The sequence below is a fragment of the Panthera onca genome, chromosome C1 (assembly GCF_046562875.1).
Source record: "Panthera onca isolate mPanOnc1 chromosome C1, mPanOnc1 haplotype 2, whole genome shotgun sequence".
Classification (NCBI taxonomy): domain Eukaryota; kingdom Metazoa; phylum Chordata; class Mammalia; order Carnivora; family Felidae; genus Panthera; species Panthera onca.
In genome coordinates, this window is record NC_138346.1 from 56,405,482 (window position 1) to 56,425,863 (window position 20,382).

The window sequence follows — 20,382 nt, forward strand, 5'->3', positions numbered from 1 at the left end:
CATATCACAAGCTGGGAAAAGCATTTTCAACTTATATAAAAAGTACTATTACTCCTTATATACAAAGCACTACTAGAAATAAGTAAGACAAAAAGTTGACATCCCAAGAGAGAAATGGGCAATGGAAATGAATAAGCAACCAATGGCTTCTGGTACCAGTTCTAACAAGCAATTCTCAGACCAAGCTGGGTGTCCTACAATTGTACTCCATTCTGAAACTATTTAACCTGGAGATTGGCCCAGATCCCATAAGTTAAGGACTCAGTCGTACAACACTGCCTGTTCTCCACTTCAGATGCCAACAGCAAGTCCAGGTCGTCACCTGGGTGGATTATAGATTAGAGGTTCCAACAATCCCCTTCTTGGGTTTGATTAATTTGCTAGAGCAGCCCACAGAACTCAAAGAAACATTTTATTTCCTAGATTACCTTTTTATTATAAAAGGATATAACTCAGGAACAGCTAGATGGAAGAGATGCATAGGGCAAGGTATGAAGAAAGTTACGGAGTTTCCATGCTCTCTGACAGCTCCAGTCTCCACACATTCACCAACCGGGAAGTTCTCTGAATCCCTCTGTTTTTTTTGGAGGCTTCATTTCCTGGGCATGATTGATTCCATCATTGGCCATTGGTGATTGAATGCAATATCCAGTTCCTCTCACACCCCAGGAGGTCAGGGGGGTGTGACTGAAAGTTCCAAGCCTCTAATCAAAAGGTTGGCTCCCCTAGCAACCCACCCCCATCCTTAAGTCCTTTCCAAAAGTCACCTCATTGACATAACAAAAGATATCTTTATTGTGCCTATCACTTAAGAATTCCAAGAGTTTTAGGAGCTCTGCCATAAACTTAAGGAGGCCAAATACGTATTTCTTATTATAAATCACAAAGTCACAACTCACAGAAAATTTCATAAATATATGAAAAGATATTCAACTTCACTCATAAGAGAAATGCAAATTAAAGCTATGCTGATATATCATTTTTCATATATCAGATTTTCAAATATTTAAAAATTTGATTATCTTTGTGGGATTGTAAATTAGTACAATTCCATGGAGGGCAATTTGGCAAAATCCATCAATCTTACACATGCACATATCCTTTGAGCCAACAATTCCTTCTAATCAAATATATCCTTTAAATACATTTGACATATAAAATGACCTAGGTACAAGTTTATTCCTTGTAGCATTACTTGTAATAGCAAAATTGGAAACAACCCAATGTCCATCAATACGAAACTGGTTAAGTAAATCATAATGTATCCATATAATGGAATATTATGCAGCCATAAACATAAGAAATACATAAAAAAGAAAGGGTATGCTGTATGGCGTGGGGCTTAATCGCACAACCCTGGGATCATAACCCGAACCAAAATCAAGAGTTGGGCACTCAACAGACTGAGCCACTCAGGTGCCCCTCCAAGATATTTTTAATGAAAAATGCAGTATGCACTATCTTCTGTGTGATAAAAGAAAAAATGTAATATATATGCACACACACACACACACATATATATTATGTAATGTATATATAATGTAATGTATGTATGTATGTATGTATGTATGTATTTGCTTGTATACCCATAAACTACTCTGAAATGATATCTAAGAAACCAGTAACCATGAATTAGGAGGAGATCTAGTGAATGGGAGATAGGAAGGGAGAGAAATTTTCGCCTTTCATATTTTGTAAATATTTGAGTCATGGGCATATATTGCTTATTAAAATATTAAATATTTTTAAAGTGCTTGTAAAAAAGATCAAACAATACAGAAATGCCTAAGGTAGGAAATGAATGGTCCCCTACCTCTAAACCTACCACTCAGAGAAAACCAATGCCAACAGACGGCCATTGACCTTAAGAGATTTAGTCATTGAGAAGGAGATAGGATACTTTTTTAAAAATTATGTATTAGGCAAGGAAAACATTATTTTCTGAGTCTCTGAAATGTTGTTGTGGCGTTGCCAAATCTGCTTAGACCAAAGATAAACAGCTGAAATAAATATTGACCTCTTTCTGCATGCTCAGAGTGAGCCACTGGACTTACATAGCACATTCAATCCTATGTGAGTTCAGGTATATGTAAAATTAGAACTAGAAAATAATTCTGAATTAGGTAGCAATGTAAAAGTGAATGGTAGAGACCATTAGCTCTAATGGGCTAAGTATCATGTGTATGTGAAATTAAGACATTAACATTTCAGCAAATGAAAATGTTTATGTAGTCTGAAAATTCTTGGCACTGGAACCACAGAATTCAGCTAGCAAGGGCATCTAAATTACAAATGTAAAAGAGTTGCAAAGAACACTAAAAATTATTCCTAATTTTCCACTGCCATTATTAAAAATTATTTTAAAATATTTTCTAACTGGAATCTGACATTCCACTATGCAATGAAGCAAATATCATGTTACAAGGCCCCCCCCCCTCGAAATCATGTTCCTTTGATTCAAAAAATTCCTTGATGAGTAGGAAATGAATGTTATAAATACCTGTGACAAAAAACATACATATCGCCTCCCTGTTTCAAAATAAATTGCAGTGTCTCTAGCCAAACCAGCAGTTGATATTTTTAATACATGTGCCTTAATACAACACAACAAAACAATGTTTATACAATACACTCTCTTTCCTCTCTTCTTATAAAAGTAGTGTGTTGATGTTGGAAGAAACCTTAGAAATCAACAAGTCCTCTCATGCAATCATTCATTCATTTAACAAATAGTTATCAAGTGTCCCCATGTCTCAGGCAAAGTAAAAAGCAATAGCATAAGAAGATGAATAACACAGTTCCTGGCCCTTGAGAAGCTTACCTCAGCTAACTCCTTTATTTTTATTTTGAAGAATCTCCAGGCCTCTCAAGTTCAGACCAGTGCTTCTTTTGATTACACCAAACATCAAGCATTTATGAAAAGAACTAAATCTAAAAGAATGGCAATTATCTATTATTAATGCTTTTCACATAGTAATTTTTGGATTACCATTTAGAGGATCTAACTTCTCTTTGTCTTCACAAGTAATTTTATATACATTATGACAGTTACCTCACAAAACTTTCATTTCACAGATGAGGAAACTGATGTCAGTGAGATTAATCAACTTTCCCTGCATCACACAGCTAGTAAGTGAATCCAGATCTGTCTCTAGCATTTATATTCTCTCTACCGTAGTATCCAGCAGGATTTGTCAAAATGTAAGCTGCAGAAATTGTAATTAATATTAATACTTGCAGAGTATATGATTGTAATTTGATTGATAAATCTGCTGCTGCTTTACAGAGATTTTCTTTTTTTAATGTTTGTTTATTTTCAAAAGAGAGAGAGAGAAGGGCAGAGAGAGAGGGAAAAAACAGAGAATACTAAGCAGGCTCTGCACTGTGAGCACAGATCCTGATGCGGAGCTTGAACTCACAAACTGTGAGATCATGACCTAAGCCAAAATCAAGAGTTGGACACTTAACCACCTGAACCACACAGGCGCCCGTCACAGAGAATTTCTTACGGAAAAGCACACTATAACTAAACAATGTATTTGTGAGCGCCGTAATGTCGTTTCAAGAAGAACATGAAATGACATTGGATAACTATTTGTTTCAATCATTACAATACTCTGCATTAAAATGATCAGTGTATAAATGAAATTACTGTTTTTTCCCCACATATTCCTTTACCTTTTTATCCATAAACCTGCCTGTAGCCTTATCTTTTGTTCATTTGAACTGCTTTGCTCTACGTCTTTTGAATATCCACATCGAGTCTATTATATTTTTTAAGTTACTATAATATTTTTACATTATATTATTATTATTATTATTATGTTTTTTAAAAGGTGCCTGATTTTTCTTCTTTTAACCACACTGGTGTGACTCACCTCCTAACATACATGCTTCTCTACTTTTAAGTCTTCAAGGAGCAGGACATTCACTTTACAATAAATTGTTGATGCACAGCTCGCTCAGAGCAGGGTTTGGATTTTTGCAATGAAGGTGATCTATATAGTAAAATAAATAATTTGGGTAAAATCTCATGATTGAATCTGGCACTGATTGGCAGTTAGCTTTGAAGACCTTGGACCTTGGAATCAGACCATAAAATCTGAACCATGTTCTTTGGAGTGATATTCTTCAAATTCACCTGTGAGCAACTAGCAATCAGATACAGGTTTCTAGGGGCCCTTGTAATCTTTCTTTCTTTCTTTCTTTCTTTCTTTCTTTCTTTCTTTCTTCTTATGTATTTACAGATTAGGGTCAATAGTAAAGGGCTGGCAAGCAGCAATCAAGAGAGAAAAACAAATATTTGGAAATCTGAAACTGAATTTCAACATGAAAATTATAGCATAGTTTATATGGCTTTATTATATGCCGATAGCATAAAATTACACTACACCCTTCAAAGTGTGTCATACACTTAAATGGGATCCATGGCAAAAGTTATGGTACAGATCATAGTCCCTACTTTGTTTAATTATTCACAAATAATTAATTTATTATGAATAAATTATTGTAAATAATAACTGGGTGGTATGTTGGGACCTAGCTTGGCCCAGTGAAAAGGCAAAGGTTTTGGAATGAGCTAACCCTAGGATATCATGTGAACTCTGCCGTGGAAGCTTGGCTAAGTTACTGAATCATAGAGTTGTGACCTTGGCCAAGTTACTGTATTGGATTGAACTAAGCTTTATCATGTGTAAAATGGTTGTTGTGAGGATTAGTAATGACTGATAAAAGGTTTGGAAGTAGAGGTTCTTACATAGTAGGCACTCAATAAACTCAAGTCTCACATGGGATATTTCACGAAGTAATAATTTTTTATTGAATAATTACACAACAATTTTTTATCGAATTGATTGCAAGGAAATTAAGTGTTCGTATTATGTGACCTTCCTCCTGGAATGGACAATTGAAATTGAAAGGGCGTATTTCTTGCTGCTGACAATGCAGTACTTACTTCCCCAGGAGACTAGAACAGACTAACTTTAGCAAAAAATGTCCCCATAATGTTCCTTTATGGAGAAGTCTATAGTATACACAAAAACTTCCTTTATCTTATAAATAAGTATTGTCACAAAATATCTGTTTACTCAGTGTTTAGGGCTTGTTGATGTTGTTATTAATAAATCTGCAGTGACCTTGTTAGGGTACTTAATAAATGATTTTAACCAACTTGGTTCAAATTGTTTATGGTAACAACTAGGGTTTCAAAGAGAGAGGAATCAAGGAGATAAAAGAAACAGGTAATAGCTGTTGCTTCTCAGCACAGTTCAGGAAGTACGAGTAAGTAGGTCCATCAATGCATAGTATATGTAGTATTTTGTAGTATCTTTTTTTACAAACTCAAATTTGCATTAAGATGCATATTTTATATTTTTTGGAATTTTATGTCATTTAAATCAATAGTTAATGATATTGGTTTCCCATAATTTCTCTTTGATTATCTAACAGCAAAGTTTCTAACAATGAAGCATAGTGTAGAGATATATCCCCTTCCTTTCAGTCAATGTATAGAAAACATTATATCACACATTAAAACTGCTGAGCTCTGAAAAGATAATCCACATCTTTAGTCATTAGAGGAATTCAAATTAAATGCAAATTAAAACCACAGTCACACACACACACACGAATGGCTATACCAAGCAGTCTTGGCAAGAATGTGAAGGAACTCTAATAGATTGCTAGTGGGAATATAAAATGGTATGGCCACTTATGAAAATATCTAGCTGATTCTTATGAAGTTAAAACATACTCCTACCATATGACCCATGCATTCTACTCCTAGGTATTTACCCAAGAGAAATGAAATGTATATTCTTACAAAGACTTATATGTGAATGTCCAGCAGCGTTATTCATAGCTAAAAAATGGAAACAACCCAATGTCTATCAACATGTGAATGAATAAATAAGTTGTGGTATATCCACACAGTGAATACTACTCAACAATAAAAAACAATTAACTAGTGATACTTGCAAAAACATATATGAATCTCAATTATGTGGAGTGAAAGAAGCCAGATTTAAAAAGAGTATACATTGAATGATTCCATTTATAATATTCTAGAACATGCAAACGAATCCATAGTTCCAGAAAGTAGATCACTAGTTACCTAGGGGATAGGGGATAGGGGAAAGTAGATCACTAGTTGCCCATCCTAGGGGATGGGATAGGGGATAGGGAGAAGCAGAATTAAAATGAGACACAGGCAAACTTCTGGGAGTGATGGACATATTTATTATCTTTATCGTTTTGATGGCTTCACACAAAAACATCAAAACTTATTCAATTATTGTATGTCAGCTATACCTAAAGCTGTTTTAGAAAAACAAACAAACATTGTGTCAATTTTTCATAAAAATGAAGAGACAACCCTGACCTTGTGCCATCAGGTTGGCTGGATCCACTGCCTCTTTTCTGTGGCATCCACCATTTCCTGGCTCTGGGCAATGGTGATGTTTTACTACTGGACATTGACCTTAAGGGTAGAATCCATGTTTAATTCATTTTGGCCTTCCTTCAAATGCCCAGCATGGTAACCCTCATCAACTGTTATTTTTTAAATGAATAAATTACCTGGATACTTTTTGGCAAAACATTTCAGGAAACTGTTCTACCCAAATTCCCTAACTAACTCTTGCTATTTTTTTAACATCCAAGTGAGGCAGCAAATCTTCATGCTTAAGAACTTTAGTGCCAGAGTAAACTGATCAGCTACCTACTAACTACTCAGCCATAGTTAGAATCAGCTAGCCACTCCAGGCCTCTCTTTCCTCATTTTTATTTATTTATTATTATTTAAATATTTTATTTTAATTAATGAATTAATTTGTAATTTACATCCAAGTTAGTTAGCATATAGTGCAACAATGATTTCAGGAGTAGATTCCTTAATGCCCCTTACCCTTTTAGCCCATCCCCCCTCCCACACCCCTCCAGTAATCCTTGTTTGTTCTCCATATTTAAGAGTCTCTTATGTTCTGTCCCCCTCCCTGTTTTTGTATTATTTTTGCTTCCCTTCCCTGATGTTCATCTATTCTGTGTCTTAAAGTCCTCATATGAGTGAAGTCGATATGTGTATTTCTCTGACTGACTAATTTCACTTAGCATAATATCCTCTAGTTCCATCCACGTAGTTGCAAATGGCAAGATTTCATTCTTTTTGATTGCTGAGTAATACTCCATTTGTGTGTGTGTGTGTGTGTGTGTGTGTGTGTGTGTGTGTGTGTGTATACCACATCTCCTTTATCCATTCATCCATCGATGGACATTTGGGCTCTTTCCATACTTTGGCTATTGTTGATAGTGCTGCTATAAACATTGGGGTGCATGTGTCCCTTCAGAACAGCATACATGTATCCCTTAGATAAATACCTAGTAGTACAATTGCTGGGTCATAGGGTAGTTCTATTTTTAATTTTTTGAGGAACCTTTATACTGTTTTCCAGAGTGGCTGCACCAGTTTGCATTCCCACCAGCAGTGGAAAAGAGATCCTGTCTCTCTGCATCCTCACCAACATCTGTTGTTGCCTGAGTTGTTAATGTTAGCCATTCTGACAGGTGTGAGGTGGTATCTCAGTGTGGTTTTGATTTGTATTTCCCTGATGATGAGTGATGTTGAGCATTTTTTCATGCGTTGGTTGGCCACCTGGAGGTCTTTTTTGGAGAAGTGTCTATTCACGGCTTTTGCCCATTTCTTCACTGGATGATTTGTTTTTTGGGTGTTGAGTCTGATAAGTTCTTTATAGATTTTGGATACTAACCCTTTGTCTGATTTGTTGTTTGCAAATATCTTCTCCCATTTCATCTGTTGCCTTTTAGTTTTGCTTATTGTTTCCTTTGCTGTGCAGAAGCTTTTTATTTTGATGAGGTCCCAATAGTTCATTTTTGCTTTGGTTTCCCTTGCCTCTGGAGACGTGTTGAGTAAGAAGTTGCTGCAGCCGAGGTCAAAGAGGTTTTTGTCTGCTTTCTCCTCGAGGATTTTGATGGCTTCCTGTCTTACTGTTAGGTCTGCTTTGAGTTTATTTTGAGTTTATTTTTTGGAGTTTATTATTTTGAGTTTATGTACCCATTTTGAGTTTATTTTTGTGTATGGTGAAAGAAAGTGGTCCAGGTTATTTTTCTGCATGTCACTGTCCAGTTTTCCCAGCACCACTTGATGAAGAGACTGTCTTTATTCTATTGGATATCCTTAACTGCTTTGTCAAAGATTAGTTGGCCATATATTTGTGGGTCCATTTCTGAGTTCTCTATTCTGTTCCATTGATCTGAGTGTCTGTTTTTGTGCCATAAATATTTGATTTTTAAGTCATCTCTACACCCAATGTGGGGCTTGAACCCACAACCCCGAGATCAAGAGTCCCATCATGCTCCACTGTCTGAGCCAGCCAAGTGCCCTGTTTCCTCATTGTTAAAGGAGATTATAATATACTTATGTCATTGGTTTTCTGAGAGGATTAGATAAAATAATCCATGTAAAGTGCATGGTCCATAGTCAAAACTCAATTTTTAAAATGCAAATGAATTCATACATTTACTATCACAAAGCCTTTCAAAGTTTATGAACCTCAAAGATTGAAATATTTCATCTTTCATCAGGAGAAAGAAATGTGATGAACAGGTACCTAAACCTCACCAGGAAAGATAGCTTTTTTTTTTAAATGTTTGGTTGGTTGGTTTCTCTCTCTCTCCAAATAGTTAATAAATAAACATTTTTTTTTAAACTGGCATTACATTTGCAACTACGTGGATGGAACTAGAGGGTATTATGCTAAGCGAAATTAGTCACAGAAAGACAAATATCATATGACTTCACTCATATGAGGACTTTAAGACACAGAATAGATGAACATCAGGGAAGGGAAGCAAAAATAATACAAAAACAGGGAGGGGGACAGAACATAAGAGACTCTTAAGTATGGAGAACAAACAAGGGTTACTGGAGAGGTGTGGGAGGGGGGATGGGCTAAAAGGGTAAGGGGCATTAAGGAATCTACTCCTGAAATCATTGTTGCACTATATGCTAACTAACTTGGATGTAAATTAAAAAAAAATAAAATAAAATAAAGTTACCTACATGTTAGGCTTTTTAGAACCACACAACGAGAGGAATTTAGTTTATTGGAAGAAATGCAACGGTTATAATAGCTTATAATCTTGTCAGTGTATTTTATACCAAGGCTCTTAGACCTTTTCATTAAAACAGAAAAATAAAAACTCTACCATTAGGTAGAGAGGCTGAAATTGCAAACAGTCCATTTAGTTTTTTCCTGCCCTTTACTTTGAGGTTCTTACATGTAGAAATCCTGTTCTCATATTTGTTTGCAAGTTTTCTCTCTAGTGAAAACTACTTTATCATTCTGTCTGTGGGGAATTAATTAAACAGAATGTGGAAAAATGTAATCTCCAGGGTGCCTTGCTGTCAGTTCCCTCAGTAAATACAGCACAACCAAGGGACTCTACAGAGACCTGACCTAGAGTGGACCGAGCCTGGGCTTTAGAACTGGACAGTTTCAGAGAATAATTTTCTTGAGTTTTGAGCAACTCAAGTCATTGTTTTGTCGTCTTCTGATTTATAATATTGGGCCTAACCACGTCTCTATGATTTGTAGGAATATTTATAAAATATATGAAATAATTGTCATCATTAATAAACTGGGTTATTAATCTCCTCCAAAAATAAGGTGCTGGCATGTAAGTAAAATTTATAACTAACCCTTTAGATCTGGTCCAGTACTTAATTTGCCTTCCAAAGCCCTGGTCAATTTGTTGTGTGGGAAGAACATAATACCAGGATCAGGAAATGTTGTTCTACTCCTCGCTGTGCCAATAGCTAGCTCTGTGATCAGTGGTAACCACTTCACCCCTCAGTTTCCTCAAATGTAAAAGTAGAGAGTTGGACTAGATCAGGAAGGGAAAACACATGATATGTGCCACTACTCCTACTATTCTGTGTCCATGGCAGACATTATTAATCAATTGCTGAAATTTTTCTACCAAATTGGGAAGCTGCTTCTGAATTCTCAACAAAGCATTGTAGAGTTGGCAATCAAAATAAAACTTTCTGGCCATCTTTGGGTCAGTAAATCTTTAAAGATTCTTTTAATTCTCATATTATGCAGAGGCCAAAATGAGAGTCCATGGAATAGCAAATGTCAAAAGATAAATACCTTGGCAATTCTTCTCTTTTCACATTCCAACCTCTGAGAGTATTAAAGACTCTGTCTGCAAGGCCTGTCCATGAGGATACTTTGCTCTTCCATGATTGCATTCAGCTTTTTGTTTTTTCAAAATGAAAATAGTTTAATTGATTTTCCCCCTAATTCTAAAAATGCTTACTATAAAAATTTGAACAGTACAGAAAAGTACAAATAAAAGTGAAAATTATCTGATATTCAACACCCATTATTAATATTTGGTAACTGGCCTTGCAGACATAGCTCTAGGTGCATGTTTCTGTACTCTGTTTATTTTCTTTATATTGCAATGTTATGTATAGGCAACTTTGAGTATCATTCTGAAGCTGTGATTCTTAGTCTCTACTCAATGTACTCAAAAAATTCCATCTTTGGGGGCTCCTATTCGGCTGAGTGAACATTGCAAATATAGCAGTAGATTGAAAGCGCAAAGGATCTTTAGACCCTTACCACAACTGCACTTAAAGATATGGTTGAATTCTCCAGGCTCCACTCTAGTAAATACAGAATGGAACAATTTGCAAAGCTTGTGGTTAAAATTCAGTTTGAAAATGAAATGGACCCAGTGGCTTGGGAGAAAGCAAATGTTCCTCCTTTACCCCATACCTCACCCCCACTTTTTTTTTGCTTATTATTATAATATAAAGTAATATATGTTTAGTTAGGAAAACACAGGCAAAAATGAGAAAAATAAAATCATAAGCAATCTAATCAGAATGATTATGATTAATATTTTGGAGCATATATGTTCAGTCTTTTTTTTCAATGCATATATATTTATGGAAGTATAAACACATAATTCAAAAGCACTCTTAAACTTCTGGGTTTTTTTCTTTGCTCACTGCACTGCAGTTTCTGCAGAGCGTTATTTCTATTATGAGCAGAAACCATACAAGTTAAAACTGGCTTTGGAGACATACACTTCTTTGTATCAGTAGTTTGCATAGTGACGTATGCACACCAAGGACCCAAGGTTATGGGTGTGTTTTGAAATTAATACACAAATTACTTTGAACACTGATGTATGGGAGTTCAGTTTATCCACTGGGTATGCTGCTCCTGAAGTTTGAATTCCCTCAGCAGATATTCAGCAAGTATCTTACATAACTAGTATAAATGAAGTCATGTCACGGCTAGAATTTCGATACGAATTTTATCTGCATCTACATAATTGATGAAATGTCTGTGTTCCTTCAGTGTATTTTGACAAGAATATCTCATCATATAACATCATCTATCTAATGGTATGATACTGGTGCATGCTGTGATAAGGTGACTTATTTTGTATGTAGCAAAAAAAAAAAAAAAAAAAAAAAAAATATATATATATATATATATATATATATATATATATATATATATATATATGTTATAGGAAAGATACCTTCCTCACTCACAGGGAAGTCAATATGCCTCTAAGGGTTTGAGACTATTACATTGCAAAATATCATCCCTATATGTACCCCCCCAATGATGGTTAACAAACAAAAAGCAGCCAGGAGAAACCTTGTCTTTGTTATCTATTGCTGAGAAACAAGCCACCCCCAAAATTTAGTGCCTGAAAACAATTGATTATAATCTCTTGCAATTCTTTGGGCTGATTAGACACAGCCAGGTAGTCTTCTACCTGTCTTGCTTAGAGTCTCTCATTGATGGTGTTAGATAGCAGCTGGGGCTAGAATTCTCTGGGGGCTTGACTAGGTGGACTGGAAGGTTCCAAGGTGTTTTCTTCACTCACATGTCCGGTGCTTTGGTTCACATAGCCTCCCTCTCCACCTGGAGCCTCTTCCCCCAGGGTTTCTCCATGACCTCTCTTCCCATGAAGATAGACTTCTTACATGACTGACCTCTATGAGTGTAAAATTAAAAGCTCCCAGGACTTTTTAAGTCAGAGGCCTGCCTTTTTAAGGCAGAGGCAGAGGCCTGGCATAGTATCACTTTCAGCCTCTTTCCATAGGGTAAAACAACTCAGGGCTAGCCTTGATTCAATGTGGGGGGACTATACAAGCACATCAGTATGAGGAGCAGTGGTTCATTGGGTGCCATTTTTGGAAACTAGTAACCCAATATTCTCCAACTATAAACAGGACAAATTTAGAATTCCAACTATAATTCCAAAAATCTGGATATTTTCTGGCTCAAACAGAGTACAATTAAAGGAATGAAAAGAAGAGATAAGAAGTCTCAAGGTGATGAAGGATTTTGAAACAGTAGGTGTTTCCTTGTCCTTGCAAACCTGGCAGATTAGATCAGAGAGAGGAACGTGAAATAAACTGGCCATTGCATCCCCATTATCCAAATTTTGTGTACTCAGAAGGCTTAATTAATGATTTTTATTTTTTTGTGAGAACTCTATAACCAAGTATTACAGTTCTGACACATTTGAAGCATATACGCAGGGTTGTCTTTCCAAAGACAGCAAAAAATTCAGACAGCAGTGGAAATGTGCAAGGGTTAGTAGAATGCAAAACAGATAGGGGGAAAAATAAAATAGTAGCTAGGAGAGCCGGCAGTAAAGATTCCCATGGTACCAGAACGGGAGAGGAAAACCAGCATCCTCTTTCCTGTTCCTCTGGAGCCTCTCAGTGCATAGTATCTGTGCCCTCACAGCACAGTAGGTAAGTTTAGAGGGCAAGGAAGGACCCAGGTTCTCACATGAAGACTATCTAATTCTGCAGAGTGTCTGCAAAGACTAGGAACCTCCTTGACATAGATGGTCTGAGACTGGGGTTCCCTTTTCTTGTGCTGAACCACCATTTAACACCAAGCAGCTTTTTGTTAATGTTTATTTTTCTTTGACATGTTTAGACTGTTATCATATTATTCTCCTCCCTCTAAAAATATGTACTCTGGAGGTGCCTAAAATAATACACTCCCAGCAATTGCAGTTTTGAAAAATAAAGGTTATTTCATTCATTAAATTCAATGGAAATTTGTTGCTTAACAAGGAAATAACAAACGCCTTATAAACTCCTTGAGGGCAACTACTGTGTCATATATGACTTTAGTATCTCCTACCCCCTGGGTTCACTGTCTACTTTCTCAGATGTAGTAGTTTTAATAAGTAACTTGAATTGTTAGGCAATATGCTCTTGTGCCCTTTGACGCAGAAGTGTCATTTCATTATGTCTCTGCATGTTTCATTGTAAATAATCAGGTTCATTGTAAATAATTCCACCTAAGCTTGTTTTCAGTGTGCAGATCATTTTGCAGGCTTTTCAAATAACAGCTGAAAAGGTTTAATTCAAGTTGAAGAAGCTTGCTTCAATTACAAGCAATTAATTTAGTTAGGCTTCACTTAACTCAAGGAATATTTGAACATATGACTTTACAGATAAATCTTGGCAGTGTCAAATTATGCAACCAAGAGAAAGTAAGTTCTTTGCAGTTTTTTGGGCGTTGATCTGCTACAGTCAGGCTTTTTTTTTCTTTTCTTTTTTTTTTTTCTCCTGTCAGGTTTTTGAATGAAATAGTAAAACCTCTGCCAGCACTATCTACTTCACCTGGCTTTGCATAATTCCAAGAAACTAGAAACTAAAAACAAGGATTACTAAAGAGTTAGAAAGATTGTTAACACATAAGAGAGAAAAAAAACCCAAAACTATTTATCTCTTCTCTCTTAAATCTGAAAAGATTTCACAATATTCCTGTTTTCAAGTACTTGAAGTTTTCTGTGGACAATGCTTAATTTTTAAATAATTGCTTTTAATGTAAAAGGCAATATATATTGTAGATTTAAAATATACTTAAAGTAACAACGAGAAAGGTAAAAATCATTCGTGAGCTTACAGCTACGATTTTAGTAAACATTAAAGTTGTTTAATTTTTTTCCTAGACACCACCTGTTTTTACAAGACGGGTCCATACTACACAAACTATTTTATAGCTTGGCCTTTTTTATTTTTATTGTTTACATCATATGCTGGGTACGTGAAAAGAAACTTGTGAAGATTATGGCATGTTGTAGTATTGCAGTCTTAAAAGGCGCCATCTGTGGTGTGACGTGTGCGCTTTGGTGGGAAGAGAAGACTCCTGGTGGGCAATACTGACCATTCTCCAACCAAAAGAGACCTCCCCGTTTGCCCACAGGGATGGGCCAGCTAGAGTGCCAGCGCGTGGGAGTAAGCGGAGGGCGTTCAGGGTGACCGAGAGCACGAGCTACTCGCGCGGTCCACGGCTGCCCTGGGCAAGTCCCACTGGCCCCGGCCCAGGTATGGACGGAGGGCGAGAGGGCAGTTCGCGTCGCGCACGGCCTGGGTCTAAACATTTAACCCCCACCCCCAGGGCTGGCGCCACTCTCGGGCGGTGGAGTGAGATAAAGCCGGGCAAGGTTCTGCAACTCCAGATCAGGGAGGCGCAGCTCCGACACCGGCGCCTCCGCGGGGTCTCCAGTAGTGTTTGTTCCAACTGTTTAAACTGTTTCAAAGCGCCTGAACCCAAACGACCTTCTGCAAACAACTCTTAATCTCGCGGGCCGAGAGTTTAGGTTTTATTTGCGGGGAGAGGGAGGGATTGAGCGCGGGGACCAGGAAGCCAATGCAGCCCTCCTCCGGGCACCCCGCTCGCCTGTCCGCGGGGACCCCCGCCCGCGGCCCTTCCCTGCCCAGGGCCCACGAGCTTCTTGCGTCAGCTGGGGCGGGGGTGGGGGATTTTCGGAAGCTCTGCCTGCGCAGCCAGCCCGGGAACGACTGGCCCGGGCTCTTGCCCCGCCCTCTGGGGGGGGCGGGAGGCGGAGCGGGGCAACAGCCCAGCGGGCCACTCGGGCCGTGTCGCGGGAGTGCTGCGGTGACCGGAGGAGCAGCCGTCGCCTGTGCCGCCCAGTCCGCGCCGCGCCTCGGCACCTGGGACAAGGCTGCCGTCGGGGAGCGCCACACCACGGTCCCCAGCTCATCATGATGGACTTGGAGCTGCCGCCGCCCGGACTGCCGTCCCAGCAGGTGCTGCCCCGGCCCTTGGAGCCCAGCGGTGGTGCCAGGACGGGGACAGGGGCTCAGGGAGCTGCGGACTGGGCGGGACAACCGCAGCCGGCTTCTCCCGTCTACGGCCTGAGTCCGGACTGCTGTGGCCGCGCACTAGAGCCGCTGCGCTTGCGCTGGGGCCCGGGCGGGGAGGAGGAGTAGGGACCCAAAGGGCTGCGAGGATCCTATGGTTCGCGAGGAGAGTGGGAGTGCGACCCCCGAGGGCGACTGTGTGGAGGTCTGGAAGCTACTTCCGTGTGCGTAGGGCGAAGGGGCCTCTCTAGCCGCGTCCCCGGCTTCCGGAGCTGGGACTCGGGAGCTCCAGCTGGAGTTTGAGCAGCCCCAGAGGTGGCAGGGCAGGAGGGGGCGGACGCTGGCGGTCTGAGCCGGCGCGGCCCGGCCCTTCCGGGGCTGCGCTGCTCCCCCGCCTCGGAGCCGGCAAAAATGTGCCTAGTCACGGGGCCGCTCTCGGGGGAGTTGAGGTCTCCTCCGGACTGGGACCCGGAGCCCTGCCCTACCGCCGCCCCCATCCACGTTCTCCGCGGGCGCGGGCGGTGGCTCTGCGCGCTCACCCTGCTGGCCCGTCTAAGGGCACCCCTTGGCAAAGTAATCAGTCAGTCCATCCATCAGATCGCTCGTAGGCAGCTTGGCGAGAAAGCCCAGCCCCCAGGGTGGGGGAGGGAGGAGGTCACTAAGTGCCCAGCGCTCTGCGATGCCCCGACGTGCGGCGGCGGGACCAGGCGCTCCCTCGCGTGGTGGGAAATGTTCGGCCTCGGAGATCCGGGGTCGGCCTCTGGCAACCGGCGGGTAAATGCGGGCGGGGCAGCGAACTGAGGTCGGACGCGGCTTTCCGATACCCGCGTGGTGCCTCCCAGTGGCGCACGCCGGATGCGTGGACTCGGCCTCCAAGACAGTGGCCCGTTGGCTGTCACGGCGGCCCTCGGTTGGCCCTTTCCTGCTTTATAGCGTGCAAACCTTGCCGCGCCGGGGCCAAGGGACAAGTTGGAGCTGTTGATCTGTTGCGCAATTGTTATTTTCCCCAGGGCGGCTTTGTCTTTGGATTTAACGTTTCAGAATTGCAGTTCCAAAATGTGTAAGGCAGGATATTCTGTGCTGTGCTGTCAAGGGTAAGAGTTTCGAGAGTGGATTAGAATTTCTGTTGATTTTAGGCTGTTAGTAAATTTTTTGCTGTCCTATATTATTTCTTCCTTGGATGCTTTCGTTTTTTTCTAGTTGAGAATTTGCTTCGATTTCTTAGCATGTTTCTTTTGCTAGGGCAGAAGGTGGGACACTTGGGTTTCATAGTATTTTGCTAGCGAGTTTTGTAAATTGTTATAAAAGTGAAAACAAGTTACTGTTCATACTTTGTAGGGACTTTCAAAGAAGTAGATATTTATATTTCCAAATGTTTTTGGTAATTGGGTTTTTAGGAAAAATACTTAATACTTGGTTCAAGGAAATGTGTAGCGTATTAATAGGTATAAGTAAGTAATAATAAGTAATAAGGTATATGTTTATACTGTTAAATGTGAAGTTTTACATTAATCTTGAAGATTTAAGATTTTAAGTTATTGATAATATATTGTGCTTTTTTGTTATTTAAAGCTGTTTGTCTTAACCCCCCCCCCCCCCCTTAATGATTAGGATTGTATTCCCTCAGTTCGCGCTACTATGAAGTATATTTGTACTTTCCGATTTAACTGCTATTCAACAGAATTTATATAACCATCTAGCTATTTATACAGTAATCTATATAACCAAAGGATATAAAAGGCTAATGGACTTTTGTTTTTCTAAACTGTGTTCTAGAGTTCTCTATTATTTTTAATTTTTTTCCCTGTGTAATTTAACATTCTATATATACAAAAGTTCATTAAGCATGTGTATTGCTTTCTCTTTTAAATGTGAATTTTCAGTTATATTTGATAAGGTAACTACTTTTCCTCCTTGTAATTAGACACAGTTTTCATATTTGAAGACTATGAAAAAAGGAAATGGAGTAAAATTTGAAATCAAGTTCATGTGTGTAACTGTTAATCATATTAAATAATAGTGGTAGTCTGGAAAGATTTCAACAAAAAGTCAAGAATGGATTCTGAACTTTGTCAAATAAATTCCAGGTATGAGGTGGTACTAGGATTCAGTTTTCATCCTGTGGGCAGAGGAGGTATTGATAAACAGGGTAGAAAGCAGAGCCTGAGATTCTGTATTTCTGTTAGCTGAAGGAACCATCCATTACCCCTTTCAATGGTGTCTCAGATAAAGTACTTTTATATATGAGGGATGGAGTTGATCTTGGACTAGACTGATTAAGATTATTTTTAAAGGAACATAAGATAGGCCTCTCATCTGAATGAATGTTAAGCAAAGAACAACTTGACTTTTTAGATACGACTTTTTAGACTTGAGAGATTATGGAAGCTGCATGTAGGAGAATAAATACACAATTCATATCAGTCTTTCTGCTTTAAAAATAATGGGTCATTCTGGAATCTTTGTTGTTAACTTGGGTTTTTATAAACAATGCTGGATAAAAAAGAACTCCTGTCTTTCTTTAGGATTACCAGGATCAGTTGAAAACCAAATACAGTTTTTCTTAATATTTATGTTCATTCAGGATGAATATTCTTCAGAGCTAGATGAGAAAAGGAAGCCTCTGTGGACTATAAGCACATTTTTTTGTTGTTGTTGAGAATTTCCTACCTACTGGCTGAACATAATTTAAAGTGGGTTTTGCATAAAAAATATTTTCTCTTGAATTTTTCTTTGATCTGGGGTTAACTTTTCAGTGCAAACTCTTGGGTGCAGGAAGAATTTGGCACTAAGATGATAATAGATGAGTTATTGGGCACTTCCTTGAGTGCCAGGAGCTGCAATAATTGCTTCACATGCATAATTCCACACTAACCCCATGGGAAATACTATTATCTCCAGTTTCCAGGGGGAGAATAGAGGCACAAAGAGGCCAAGATTCCTGCTTAAAGTGCCCCCAACTATTTTTTATTAATTACTTTATTTACATAAGTAATCTCTGCACCCAACATGGAGCTTAAACTCACTACCTGGAGATCAAGAGTCTCACATTCCACCTACTGAGCCAGCCAGGCGCCTGAAATGCCCCAACTATTGACTGGTGGAGATGGGATTCAAACCTAGATAGTCTGACTCCAATGGCTTTAAATCACCACTTCCAGACTAGACCAGGACTGCTTAAACTTTAAACAGGAGGAATAGCTCACATTTTAAAAAGTGGATTAATTGAGAAGAACTAGGGGAAAGAGAGGCAGGAATTAAAAAGATTAACTTCTGCACCTTTTCCACTTAACAAGAAATTCATTAACTTTGTATGTATTGGAGGAGGCAGGCCCTCTTAAATTCAGTGAAAGTAAATACAACCTGGTGATTAATTACCACATGGGGGCTTTTTAAGGAAGACACTGAGACCTAGAGGGGTTTCATTTGGAGGGGCAGGACCATTTCTTTCCTTCCTTCCTTCCTTCCTTCCTTCCTTCCTTCCTTCCTTCCTTCCTTTCTCTCTCTCTCTCTTTCTTTCTTTCTTTCTTTCTTTCTTTCTTTCTTTCTTTCTTTCTTAAGTAATCTCCACATGGGGCTCAAACTCACAACCCTGAGATCAGGAGTCACACACTCTGCTGACTGAGCCAGCCAGGCGCCCCAGGGCCACTTCTCAATATAATAATACTTTTAAAAATTCATGGGATCTCAGCAGTGTTCAAGATTAAGGTTAGGGTTATGTTAGGGTTGGGGCAGTACATTTTTCAGGGACCATTTTTCCTTTTAATTAAATCTGTTAGCTGCTAGAACCCCCTTTGCTTACCTTTATTTGCCTTGTTAGTTGGTACATTCTCCTGTTCATTGACTTTTTTTGCTTTGAAGCAGTCAAAAATAAGTTTGATAATGTATGTATATGTATGTATATATATAGTGAAAAGTGGGATTGACAGGGTTAGGCCAGGTTGAAAGTCACTGGGTAGAATGGGGAGAATTTGAATGGAAAATGGCTAGGAGAAATTTGTTGGCTCAAATTAAACACCAGTCTCTTGTTTAGGGCATTTCTGAATTGAAGCAAGCATAAGGGCTCAAGTTATCTCAATGAAGCTTATTTAGGGTTTTGAATATTTCAAAATCAAATATATTATTTCTTAGTCTTTATTGTTAAACAAGTTGTTTTCAGAATTATTGTCTTATTTGTATGAATTAAAGATGGTGCATGATTTTTAGGACCCGGTGGATGATTTGCCTGAAAGTTAGTGTGGGTAAACCCAGGGTATTTAAATGCCTGGTCCAGGGGTGCCTAGGTGGCTCAGTCGGTTTAGCATCTGACTTTGGCTTGGGTCATGATCTCAGTTTGTGGGTTTGAGCCCTGCATCGGGCTCTGTGCTGATAGCTCAGAGCCTGGAGCCTGCTTTGGATTCTGTCTCCCTCTCTCTGCTCTCCCCTGCTCAATCTCTTTCTCTCCTGTCTCTCTCTCTCTCTCTCTCTCTCTCTCTCTCTCTCTCTCTCTCAAAAATAAACAAACATTAAAAGAAAATAAGAAAATAAATGCCTGGTCCAGCCATTTCTGAAAGTTTGCTGAAATCTGTTGCATACCAGGGTATGGGAGGACAAATTTACTAATGCTTTATTTAACATACCTCCTTTACCTTTGGCTGTATGTTTGTTTTAAATTTACTGTTAACATGAATAATAGAGTTTATATTTTGATAATATGATTTTTAGGAGTTACTAAAATTTCATTGCCACCTGCTTTTAAATATGGTCCAACAGACATTTATTGAAAGGGGTCTAAGATACAGGCCAAGGCTTTTTCAATTGCCCAATTGATATGGCATGTTTTCTGGAAATGAAAGCAAAAATTTTATAATATTTACATTCCAAAACAGTATTAGGAAAAAACAATGGTATTCTTACACTAACCTTCCCCCCCCACACAGACACCCTCCCTCCAAGAAAACACCAAGACTGCTAAACAAAATTCCGTTCTGCCTAAAGTTGTTGGTTTTCTTTGTGTCAGCCCCTGCCACAATAATCACTTTTCAGTTATTGGTATTAACAGTTTTAAGAACTTGGGCTGGCTCAGTTGGTAGAGCATGTGACTCTTGATCTCAGGGTCATGGGTTTGAACCCCAGGTTGGGTGTAGCAATTACTTAAAAAAAAAAGTTAGGAACTCTGAGGGTAGGAGGCACTTTTAACCGATCATCTTTATGGC

The 20,382-nt window shown here is 39.1% G+C and overlaps 1 protein-coding gene across 3 annotated transcripts in view; it reads left to right on the forward strand.

The window, feature by feature from the left end:
- The window catches only part of NFE2L2 (NFE2 like bZIP transcription factor 2), a 103,407-nt gene that overhangs the window by 53,666 nt on the left and 29,359 nt on the right, over positions 1–20,382 (forward strand). Inside the window, exon 1 of one of the 3 annotated variants that reach the window (XM_060621929.3) lies at positions 14,923–15,133. The exons of 1 other annotated variant lie outside the window; for it this stretch is intronic. In XM_060621929.3, the coding sequence (XP_060477912.2) occupies positions 15,089–15,133 (45 nt within the window). In that variant the 5' untranslated portion in view covers positions 14,923–15,088. Of the gene's footprint in view, positions 1–14,922; positions 15,134–16,018; positions 16,282–20,382 lie in introns of those variants that run through there. One more of the 3 variants, XM_060621930.3, reaches the window with a different exon arrangement.